The sequence below is a fragment of the Oratosquilla oratoria genome, chromosome 29 (genome assembly GCF_046742065.1).
Source record: "Oratosquilla oratoria isolate Oo_2021 chromosome 29, ASM4674206v1, whole genome shotgun sequence".
Classification (NCBI taxonomy): domain Eukaryota; kingdom Metazoa; phylum Arthropoda; class Malacostraca; order Stomatopoda; family Squillidae; genus Oratosquilla; species Oratosquilla oratoria.
Window position 1 is genome coordinate 39,900,448 of NC_134805.1, and position 13,030 is coordinate 39,913,477.

The following is a 13,030-nucleotide window of genomic DNA, read 5'->3' on the forward strand; positions in this document are numbered from 1 at the left end:
TGCCTTCCTGTCTACCCTGTCGTAAGCCTTTTCCAGATCCATAAAAGCCCAAAAAACATCCTTACCTTTTCCTATAGCTTTCTCACATATCTGTCTTACCACAAAAATCTGATCTACACATCCCCTACCTGTCCTAAAACCACACTGTTCCTCACCAATTACTCCCTCTGTTCCTCTCCTAATCCTCTCAATCAAGACCCTCCCATAAGCCTTCTCAACTACACTCAACAAGCTGATCCCTCTGTTACTACTACACTCACACTTGTCCCCCTTTCCTTTTTTATTACTTTCAAATTTTTCTGTCATACTCTTACCCCATTTCACATCTGCTCTCCTCTTTGCCTCCTTTACCTTGTGCTTTACTTCTCTTTTCTTTTCTTTGTGCCTCTCATATGACTCCCTCGTCCTATTTTGTAACCAATCTGTGAAAGCTCACTTATCTTCTACAACCTTCTTTGTTTCCTCATCCCACCATTCACTACCTTTCCTTCTATTTCCTCCCGTCCTTTTTGTTCCACACACCATCTTTGCACACTTTGTGACTCCCTCCTTGAACCATCCCCATTCCTCCTCCACTCCTAGCTCAACTCTATCCTTCACTCCCTCCCACTCCTCTCTCAGCTTCTTCTTGTACTCCTTCTCCTTTTCCTTTTCATTTAAAGAGTTCACTCTAAGTACCTCCCTAACTTTTATCCTTTTCCTCTTTCTCCATCTATCTTCCACTCTCAACTTACCTTCCACCAGAAAATGATGGAACATAAGAGAGGAAGAGAGAAGGAGTTTGAATGTGTTTGAGATGAGGTGTCTGAGAAGTATGATGAGGATTACTAGGCTGGATAGAGTGAGAAATGTGGAGGTGAGGAGGAGAACAGGGGTGGTAAGGGAGTTGGGAGATAGGGTGGATGAAAGAGTATTGGGATGGTTTGGACACATGGAAAGAATGAGTGAAGAAAGACTAGTAAAAGAGGTATGGAAGGCAGATGTGGAGGGAGTGAACATGAGGGGGCAACCTAGGATGAGATGAATGGGTGGGGTGAAAGGGGCTTTGGGGAAGAGCGGAATGTCTGTTGAGGAAGGACAGAAGACAGGGGTGAATGGAGAATGGTTGTATATGGATGATGTTGTGATGCATGAGGTGGAATGGGTGGAGGGATGGGGGCGAGGTAGTACAGGTAGTCGTCGACTTACGACCGAGTTCGGTTCCGACAGACAGGTCGTAAGTCGATCTGGACGCAAGTCGGTCTATATATATATATTGTATATTTAGCATACTGAAATAATCTTAGCATCTTTGAACTATGTTGTATAGTATTTTTAACCTTTTTATAATTTCATCTGATTTTCTTTGGGAAACGTAGCCTAGGCCTAAGCATATTGAATAAAATCCTATCATCTTTGACCTATGATATTTAATACTGTATTTGTTAACCTTTGTATTATTTTACCATCAGACTTTCTTTAGGAAACGTATGCATACTGAATAAAATCTTATTATCTTTGAGCTACGTTGTTTAGTATTCATTAACTTTTTATCATTTTTGTTAGGAAACATAGCCTAGGCCTACGCATACTGAATAAAGTCCTGTCATCTTTGACCTACATTTTCTTTTATTGTTGATTACATTAAAATCATTGTAAAGCAAAATTAGGAAAAAAAATATTTCGAAACACATTCTTTTCGTTTACGTACTGTACCGAAAATATTGTTATCGACAACAGGCTAGGCATAAACAAAGTTTACTGTTACATTTTATTAATCACAAAACATAATACAAAATGCTGTACCGAACATTTTGTCATCGACAACAGACTAGGCATAAAAAAATAGTTATATTTTATTAATTGCAAAACATAAAAATACAAAATGTAAGGCAACATTAGGATTCTTTTTATTTCAACAAAACACATTCTTTTTGTTTAAGTACTGTACCGAATATATTGTAATCAACAACAAACTAGCCTAGGCATAAAAAGTGTTATATTTTATTAATTGCAAAACATACAAAAATACAAAATGCAATGCAAAATTAGGAAACATTTTACTTCAAACAAACAAAATGAAAGAATATTTAGCTGGCTGGGATGCTGACGCTGCCGGCAGCCTGCCAAAACTATCGTACTCGCGTCTCGCAGCGTGCGGAGTAATGTACTGCACTGCCAGGCATAACATTGCAATTCTATTACTCTATTAAATGTTAGATATTATTGCACCATCTCGTGGTCGTAAAGTCGATCAGTCGTAAGTCGCATAGGTCGTAAGTCGACGACTACCTGTATGTGTGAGAAAAATTTGATGCAGCCCGAAGGGATTTCTCCTCATCTTCCCCTTTTCTGCATGGGGGGACAGAGAGGGGGGGTTGCCGATTTAATGAAGCGGCCTTGCTGTGGATGTGTCTTACAACACTGCCTCTGACCCAGGGCAGTGGACAAGGTGCAGGGATGACCCGTCATCCAGGAGGTGCCAAGATAGGAGGGAGAGGAAGGGGAGTGGAGTGTATTAGGGATGGAATGGGTGGGAATGGTTTTTATGCCTTTTTCTTTTTGGCTACCTCCCTTGTAAGGGGGAAAAAGCCTTTGGTATATGTATGTATGTATTCTGTTTTTACTTTTTCCAAACTCCATTTCTTGATATTGAAGTTCACTTCCCACTTTTTAGTCCATTTCCAGATTTTGTCCAGGTCTAACTGTAACGATTCACAATCCTCCTCTGTTCATACTTTCTTTAGTATTTTTGTGTCATCTGCAAAGAAATTCATATAACACTCTACTATTTCATCCATATCATTTATATATATGGCAAACATGATTGGAGCCAGTACTGAACCTTGTGGGACACCACTTATCATTTCTTCCCAATTCAAATATTTATCTCTAATTACTACCCTCACTTTTCTCCCAGTCAGGAAGTCTTCCATCCATTCCAATAATTTTCCTCTAATGCCACCTATTGATTCTATTTTTCTTATTAGTTTCTTGTGTGGTACCTTATCAAATGCTTTTTGTAGGTCTAGAAAGGCACAGTCTGCCCAACCATCTCTCTCTTGTATTATTTCTATTAGTCTCAAATAGAAGCAGATCAGGTTTGTTGTACATGATCTTCATTGTCTAAATCCAAATTGATTTGGATTCGGTATAGTTTTCTCTTCCAGATGTTTAACCCATCTATTTTTGATAACCTTTTCACATATTTTTGCTACTGTGCTTGTTAGGGAGACCAGTCTATAGTTAGTTTAATTTTCCTTGTTTCCTCCCTTGTATATTGGTAAAATATTTGTATTTTTCCAATCCTGTGGTACCTTTTCTTCTTTGAGTGAGTATGTAATTATATTGTATATTTTATCTGTTAACTCCTCTATGCATTCTTTCAGTATCCAATTTGCAATTCCTTCTGGACCATGTGATTTTCTGACTTAAAGGTTTTTTATTTGGTTGCTTGTTTCCTTCAGTGTTACAGTTTTTTCCTTCATTGGGGGGGATTTCTCTCTATTCCCTCACAGTTAGGTGAGTTCTCAACTGTGAATACCGATTTGAAATGATTGCTCATAATTTCTGCTATTTCTAGTTCTTCTGTATATTCATAATTTCCCTGGCACAGCTTTTCTATTTCTTGCTTATTCTTTAGTTCACCATTTACATACCTGTAAAATAGTTTAGGTTGTTCCTTGTATATTTTCTATCATTTCTTTGTCATAGTTTCTCTTTTCATCTCTGCATATTTTTACATAATCATTTCTTAGTTTGATGTATGTTTGCCATTTGCTATATTTTGTCTTTTTTCCATTTTTTCCAAGCTTTGTCTCTTTTATCAGCTTCACTTCATTTTTTGCTGTACCAGCTTTTTATGTATACTCTTTCTTGCTTTTGTTGTGGTACATATTTGTTCACTCCCTCATTATAAATTTCTTTTATTATATTCCAATTATCTTCCATCCTTGTTTCTTCATTTAGGAATTTTTCCCATTTTGCGTTATGAAAGAATTTTTTAAGTTTCTAAAAATTTGTTTTGTTGTACATTAGTCTTCCTATTCTATGTTTCTTATTTCTTCTTAGGTCCATTTGCTCTTTTAGTTAGAATTCTATTAGTACATGGTCATTCTTTCCTATCGGAGTTTTGTAATCAATTTTGTCCACAATTTCAGGTTCTGTCATAAGTATTAAATCCAGTGTTGATGGTTCCTCATTGTTTTTGTATCTGGTATTTTTCTTTATCCACTGAGTCATTGTGTATTCAGTGGTCATATCGAGTAGTATGTTACCCCAGAGGTCTTCTCCACCTTTCACTGACATTTCTTCCCAACATATTTCTTTTGAATTAAAATCACCCATAATTATTATTTCCTCTTTCAGTGTATTAGTTCATATTTTGTATCTTGCAACAGTTTGGAATGATCGCTTTCTGTCCAGGACTGTGTTTTGGGGAGCACATACACTACTACAAATTTTCTACTTTTCATGTAATTGCTTTCAACTTGTATCATGATTGATTCTACATTGTTTTTTCCTTCTGTTATCTTTGTCACATTTAAGTCTTTACTAGTCAAAAATGATACTCCACCACCCTGTTTTTCCTTTCTAATCTTCGTCCAACATTTACACAGACCTTGTCCCACAGTATTTGATGGTATAATACTTTTTAATTTAGTTTCTACTATTTCCATTATGTCTGGTTTTTCTAATGCCAGATAGTCATTTAATTCGTTCAGTCCTAAAATAATTCCATCTATGTTGGTATAGGCTAACTTTAATTTTTTTTCCTCATCTTTTTCTGTCTGCTTTGTTTCCTTTTTCCTGATATACAATTTTCTCAGTCTCGGGTCCACCACTCTCAAAAAATTTTTTTTTATTCTTTTCTGTTTCAGTTCTTTTTTCATCTTTTTCATTTGCTTCATTTCTAAGTTCCTTTTCTTTTTCTTCACCCATTTCTTTTTTTATCCATACATTTTTGTGTTGTTCACTATTTGCTAGTTTTGTTGTTCTAGATAGTACTTCCTCTGCAATCATTTGTGACCTAAGTTTTACTTTTAGTGGCCTATATTGTTTTTCTTTTGAGTATCTACCTATTCTATATGTCTCTTCAATTTCTTTATCTATACTCTGTCCTTCCTCTTGAATCTCTTTCAGAATTTCCTTAGCAATATCTTTCTCTTTTTCTCTCTGATATCTAGGAACATCATGCATCTCTTTAATGCCATAGATTACAATGTATCTTTTTTTTCATCCACCGTGTCCCTGACCAAATTACCTTTCTCTTTAATCACTTGGATTACTGTTTCCTTAGCATTCTCCTTGACCTGCTGCTCCACTATTTCTTTAAAACAAATTTTTTTACTTTCCTGTTCTATTTGCCACTGTTTCTTTTTTTCTTGGAAGTCATTTTCTTTGATCTTTTCTTCCATTTTCTCAGTCACTGCCTGCATTTGATCCTTCATCTCTTTTTTTAATGTCTTGTTCCTATTCATATCTTCATTTTTCAATCTTTCATTTTCTCCCTTTATCCTAATTAGTTCCTTTTTTAAATCATCTATCTCCCTGTTATTCTCTTCATTGGCCTTCCTTAGCAGGGCTACCTCTTTGCACATCATTTTATACTCACTTTTGAGTTCGATTATTTCATCTAACAAGTCATTGATTTCCCTATTTCTCATTATATTTTTAAACCTGGGTTTTCTTTCCATATTCCCTCTGTACATAATACTACTTTATCAAAACCGGAAAACACATTTTTTTCAAACCTTTGGTACGTCTTCGGTGTTTCATTGAGGCATTTCCTTTTCAGGATCATCTCGAATGGTGACTCAACCCTACTTATGTCTAGGCATCTTTTTGTTGGTTTCTTGTTTCTTTTATTTTTTATTTATTTATTTTTTTTCCCCAACTGACCGTGAAAAAAATTAATAAATAAATAAAGATACAAACACGGTTACATTATTGGGCACTCAAAGTTTATTTCTCCCTTCACATTTTTGTAAACAACTACCGGTTGTTGTTGTTGTTGTCGTTCCCTAGACTGTCTGTCCGAGCAGTCCCGTCTCCCCAAGGAAGGCCACAGCCGAAACTGGGTTTTCCCACAAATCCTTTATAGAGTGTATGTTGTGTTGTTTGCGTGCATGATTGTGTATAATGCAGTCTTCCATTATGTGTTGTATGGGGTGAAGTGTTACATCCTGGGCAGCTGTTCACAACACGGTCGTCCAGCCTCTTCTGGTAGCTTAGAAGTGCTGGGTGGTGACCGCATCGCAGTCTGGCCAAGTGGACTCTGTCTTTTCGTGGGAGAGAGGATTCAGAAGGGTGGATATCAGGGGGTCTGGCATGCAGCAGTGTGTTGTCTTTCAGTGTGTTAATGGAGCGGTGAGTGATATGATTATGAATATGTTTCCGGAGGCTGGTATTTGGTGGTTGTGGAGGAAGAGAAGAGAGTATCTGTGCGTAATAAAGGTCTTTGGGTGTAGTTTTAATGTTTCTTGGTGTGTGTGGGTGTTCTGCTATGTAGTGTAGCGGGTGTGATGTGTTTGTGGTGGCTGCAGCAAGTGTTTGTGTGCCTCTCATGTCGAGGCTCTACGCAGATGGCACCGATCCACAACTACCGGTAGGTAGGGTTGCTTCCAAATTCGTTCGTCATGTGCATCCATTGTAACCTCCTGAGCTTGTCAATCTCCAAAACCCTCTGTATGAAAGACAAACAAGAATCACACTAGCATGACTGCTCTGGACACCATCCATCATTTAGACAATATAAAACACAGAATAGGCCTGGCTATAGACTCAAACTACCCCAGATGTAATCACTACACAAAAGACACAGAACACCTCCTACTCTTATGCCCCACACTGGCAATACACTGATAACACAATATCTCTTCCCTAAGTGATTTATGGTCCTGACTGGAGCCTATTGCCAGACTCTTGGAGGTTGCAGATCTGCAAGAGACCAAGGGCAATAGATTGATTGTACAAATGCATACAGACCCAAGTGGAGAACATGTATGGATGTTGGATAGACAAATGGTGGGTGCATATCTTGGAAAAGTCCTAGTTTTCCAAGGTATGCAGGAGGTGCCAAGATAAGAGGGAGGGAAGAGGGTGGAGGGGAGTGGAGTGAGTAGGGGATGGAATGGGTGGGAGTGGTTTGTATGCCTTTTTCTTTTTGGCTACCTGCCGTGTAAGGGGGAAATAAGCCTTTGGTATATGTATGTATGTATGATGCATACCTTGGCTGGCCACAACCCTTATAAGAGGGAAGAGGCCTTTTGGTATATGGTGGGGGCATGCCTTGTCTGAATATCTCCCTTATAAGGGGGAAGAGGGCCTTGGTATATAGATAAATTATGTCTCTCATATGTTGTGCAAGTGCCCCCAGCAGTGGAATATTGGTGTCAAACTTAAGAAGGTAAAGAAGAGCTTGTTGCATGAATAATGAAATTAGATGTTAGGAAGCAACATAAGAAGGATCACGGTGCCATTGCATGGGCTCAGGTCATCCTCAAGTGAGACCAAGAAAGCTGGAAGTGTAGAAGCTGCAGGAAAGCATATGTTATCCTTGACTGCAAGAAGAGCAATTTATGTGTGATCCAGTCATGGAGTACATGAAGAGGCTTCTTAGATAATGGACTGTGGACTAGAGTTGCCACCGCATTTCCTGTCTGTTACTGTACTGTTGTTTGCAGAAGAGTACATACCTGTATTTTGGAAGGATGTAAGAAGGATCAAGGGTAGAAAACAAATTGAAGGAATTATCAAGGCCAGCTTATTTTAATCAGAGTGCTTCAGGACTTGTACTGGCCACTGATTTTAGAGATTAATGGTCAGGAACACAACTTCATTGTGTAAATTGTTTCCTTGAGTTTTTATGAATGGAAACCTACAGACAAGCAGCTGTTGGCCATAGTCCTTGAACCCACCCATAGATTTCTCTGGAAAAAATGCAGGACTGTTTTCATTGTTGTGTAAGGATTTACCTAATTGTAGTATACAGGAAAGGAGCAATGCTTGTTAGATCCCATTTCCTGTTCTCCTATTTATCATACATATATACATATACCAAAGGCTTTTCCCCCTTACAAGGGAGGTAGCCAAAAAAGAAAGGCATAAAAACCACTCCCACCCATTCCATCCCCAACATACTCTACTCCCATCCACCCCCCTTCCCTCCCTCTTATCTTGGCACCTCCTGGATGACAGATCATCCCTGCTTCTCACCTACTGCCTGGGGTCAGTAGCAGTGTCACAAGACAGCACATCCACAGAAAGGACGGTTCATTAAATTGGTGAACCCCCGCCCCCCTCTCTGTCCCCTCATACAGAAAAGGAGAAGATGGGGAGAAATCACTTTGGACTGCATCAATTTATTTCTCACACATACTCCCCCCATCCCCACCCACTCCCCCTCATACATCACAGCATCATACATACACAACCATTCTCCATTCATCTCTATCTTCTGTCCTTCCTCAACAGACATTCCTCTCTTTCCCAAATGCCCCATTCACCCCCATCCATCCATGTCATCTTAGGTCACCCCCTCATGTTCATTCCTTCCACCTCCGCCTTCTACACCTCTTTTACTAGTCTTTCTTCTCTCATTCTTTCCATTTGTCCAAACCATCACAATACGCTTTCATCAACCCTCTCTCCCAACTCCCTTTCCACCCCCGTTCTCCTCCTCACCTCCTCATTTCTCACTCTATCTAGCCTAGTAACCCCTATCATACTTCTCAGGCACCTCATCACAAACATATTCAAACTCTTCCACTCTTCCTCTCTTATATTCCATGTTTCTGCCCCATACAGTGCTGTTGGTACAATCACTCCTTCATACAATTTCCTCTTAGCATCCATTCCCAAATGTCTATTTCTCACTACACTTTTTAATCCCCCAAGGCATTTACTCACTTCTTTCAATCTACATTATATCTCCACCTCCACTACTCCCTTTCCAGCCACATTCACACCCAAGTATCTAAAACAATTCACTTCCTCCAGTCTCTCTCCCTTAATACTTACTTCCAGTCTGCTGCCACTCTCTCCCCTTGTACATCTCATCACCTTACTTTAACCCACCTTTATCTTCAACTTCCTTCTTTCACACACTTTCCCAAACTCTGTCACTACCTTCAATCCCTCCTCTGATCCTACTACAAGCGCAGTGTTGTCAGCAAACAACAATTGGCTTATCTCCTACTTTTCTTTATTTTCTTTAACCATCTCCAATCCCTGACCCACTACCCTTGCATTCACCTCTTGCACCACCCCATCCATCTATAAATTGAACAGCCAGGGTGACATCACACATCCCTGACGAAGTCCTATCTTTACCTCAAACCACTCGCTCTCTCCATTTCTAATCCTAACACAAGCTCTACTACTCTCATAAAATCTCTTGACAGCTCTTAACAGCTTTCCTTCTATCCCATATATCTGCAATACCTCCCACAGTGCCTTCCTGCCTACCCCGTCATAAGCCTTTTCCAGATCTATAAAAGCCCAAAAAACATCCTTACCTTTCCCTAAAGCTTTCTCCCATATCTGTCTCACCACAAAATTCTGATCTATACAAACCCTACTTTTGGCAGGGTTCAGGGATGACCCGTCATCCAGGAGGTGCTCAGATGAGAGGAAGGGTGGGAGGGGTGTGGAGTGTATTTAGGGATGAAATGGGTGGGAGTGTTTTTATGCCTTTCCCTTTGTGGCTACCTCCCTTGGAAGGGGGAAAAAGCCTTGGTATATGTATGTATGTATGTACAAACCCTACTTGTCCTAAACCCACACTGTTCCTCACCAATTACTCCCTCTGTTCCTTTCTTAATCCTCTCAATCAAGACCCTCGTGTAACCCTTCCCAACTACACTTAACAAGCTGATCCCTCTGAAACTACTACACGCACACTTGTCCCCTTTTCCCTTGTAAAACAGAACTATACAGGCACTCCTCCAGTCCTCCGGCACTGTACCCTCTCTTAAACAAATATTAAATAACCTCACCATTGTATCATACCTAGCCTCAAATTCACATACATACATACATACATATACCAAGGCTTTTTACCCCTTACAAGGGAGGTAGCCAAAAAGGAAAAGGCATAAAATCATTCCCACCCATTCCATCCCTGAATACACTCCACACCCCTCCACCCTCCCTCTTATCTTAGCACCTCTCGGATGATGGGTCATCCCTGCACCTTGTCCACTGCCCTGGGTCAGAAGCAGTGTCGCAAGACACAGGACATCCACAGCAAGGCCGCTTCATTAAATCGGCAACCCCCCCTGTCCCCCCATGCATAAAAGGAGAAGACGTGGAGAAATCCCTTTGGGCTGCATCAAATTTTGCTCACACATACTACCTCACCCCCCATCCCCCCGCCCATTCCACCTTATGCATCACAACATCATCCATATACAACCATTCTCCATTCACCCCTGTCTTCTGTCCTCTCCCGTCCTTCCTCAACAGACATTCCCCTCTTCCCCATACAGTTCCCCTCTTCACATACAGTTCCAACTTCTATATCCTTGATTTCCAGTTATCATATTTAGATTTGAACTCCAGTATTGTTTGAGCTTGGGCTATATCACCCAAGCTATTCCAAGTATTTATGCATCTATATGGAAAGCTGTATTTCTTCACATCCTCTAAGCATCAGGTCTTTCTTAATTTGTTCCCATGACCTCTTAAAGTCTTCCCTCTTCATCCCTACAGTGAAACACCACTTTAATATCCTGCAGTATTCCATATGTCTTTCCCTCAAACCTGCTGATATGTCTTTCAGGTGATAGGTTGTCTTTTGTCAACACTCCCAAATCTCTCTCCTCTTTTGCTTTTGTAATGGATTCACTTCCCAAGGAATAATTTAAGGATTATCTTTTGCCACTATTGCCTATTCCAAGGTCACTGTCTAGTAAAAGGGAAGGGGACCAATCATTGGTTGTAAGCTTTCCAGTGAAAAAGTGGTGTAAAGATAGTGGAAATTGATTGAGATATTTTGCTCCAATTCTGAAAACTGGATGCAATTCCTTGAGACCGTATGAATCAAGATGACGATGTTGATGGGCTTCAGAGGATGACAGCAAGAAAGGACTTCATAAGACTCATCTTATTGACACTCTTGTACAAAGACCCATGTTGGTCTCTATCTGTATACCAAGATGCTTCTTCCTCCTTATAAGGGAGGTAGCCAGCCAAAGCATGCATCCCCCCCCATTCATCCCACTACCATCCGTCACCCATGTTGTTGTTGTTGTCGTTCCCTAGACTGTCTGTCCAAGCAGTCCTGTCTCCCCAAGGAATGCCACAGCCGAAACTGGGTTTTCCCACAAATCCTTTACAGAGTGTATGTTGTGTTGTTTGCGTGCATGATTGTGTATAACAGTCTTCCATTATGTGTTGTATGGTATGGGGTGAAGTGTTACATCCTGGGCAGCTGTTCACAATGCAGGTCATCCAGCCTCTTCTGGTAGCTTAGAAGTGCTGGGTGGTGGCCACACCACAGTCTGGCCAGGTGGACTCTGTCCTTTCGTGGGAGAGAGGATTCAGAAGGGTGGATATCAGGGGGTCTGGCATGCAGCAGTGTGTTGTCTTTCAGTGTGTTAATGGAGCGGTGAGTGATATGATTATGAATATGTTTCTGGAGGCTGGTATTTGGTGGTTGTGGTTGTTGGTCCCATTTCTAATAAATACATATCATGAATAGTTTTTTTGTGTAATAAATTTTCCAGGGATGCAATCTGTCATATAATGAGGTTTTCCTGAACTATCTTGTGTACTAATGAAGGTGTCTTTACAACCAATAACTTTTTTTTTTCTCTGTTTTCTTTTTCAGGGTGAAATACCAGTCCAATCATCTGATTCAGCACCAGATTTGACCCAGATCATGGATTCTGTTGTTGAGTTCCGCCAATCTGTTAGGAAGTATGCCTTGCTACAAGATGAAGCAACTCAAAAGGTAAAACAATATGAACTCAAGTTTGTTAATAGAGTTCCTTGTATCAGTCATTATGTAATAAAATAAATGCAAATATAAGGACAGGCCCTAAGCATACCCTGAAGTTGGTGAGGTAAGCCTATAAGGTAAGGTACAATTTTTTGTAAAGATGCTAAAGAGAGTGGGGACTAAAGGGTAGTAACATTTACTTCAATTGCCTCCTGTGTCTCATATGTAATATGTATAGTATGATTGAGCCAGTTGCCTTTGTAAGCCCTATGACTTAATGAGACTCTTTACAGACTTTGCTCTAGCTAATTCCTGAAAAATCTTACTCAAATAAGGGGCAAACTGAGCAAAATAAGATTTTACTTGATTGAATCTCCATTTTGAACATGAGTACCCCTTTGAGCTGAAAAAAATTGTATGATATGAACCAGGATAAAATGTGTAGTCTACATCACAAGGCTGAAGGGATTAATGGTCATGAAAATTGAAATACTTAATTTATTTTGAATAATTGAATTCTTTCAGGTGGAACTGACCCAGGAAGAGAAGAAAGTAAAGAGAAAGGACCGAGCAAGTCTCCTTCAGGCATGTGATCAAGTGCGACAAGACTTTGGCCAGGCAGGGCTTATTCTCAAGGTACAATAATCCACCCCTTCTCTAACTTTACAACTTTTGATCCCTCAGCAAGATGGCTAGACATTGAATGCCTTTGTCAGAGTTCAAGGAATTGAGACTAAATGCCCCTGTTGCCATAATTTGGACCTGCTCTTGGAGCCACACCCTTGGGTGGATGCTGGGGAAGTTATGGTAGTCTACTCCATTGATGGAGTGCCAGTTTGCCATGGTAGAGTTCCATTTGGTAGCCATTACCCCACTTCTGAAGTCATCAATATTCCATAAAAGTTTACCACAACACCTGACTACACTCAAATTGACCCAGATGCAATTGCCACACCATTTTGGCCCATAAGACCCATCCTTGACTATGCAGTACAGTTTTGGTCTCAGTCCTATAGAGTAGGATCCTGAGTGAGGACTAAGAAGGATGTGATCAGTCTTCTTTGCCCCGAAAACAAATGTGTCCCATGGTCAGCACTGGTAGACTAA

At 40.1% G+C, this 13,030-nt stretch overlaps 1 protein-coding gene across 3 annotated transcripts in view; it reads left to right on the forward strand.

Moving 5' to 3' along the window:
- Positions 1-13,030, forward strand: part of LOC143040734 (putative cysteine--tRNA ligase, mitochondrial) — an 82,671-nt gene that overhangs the window by 60,296 nt on the left and 9,345 nt on the right. For all 3 annotated transcript variants that reach the window (XM_076212113.1, XM_076212114.1, XM_076212112.1), the window contains exons 13-14: positions 11,813-11,935; positions 12,449-12,559. In XM_076212113.1, coding sequence (XP_076068228.1) covers positions 11,813-11,935; positions 12,449-12,559 — 234 coding nt within the window. The remainder of the gene's footprint in view (positions 1-11,812; positions 11,936-12,448; positions 12,560-13,030) is intronic.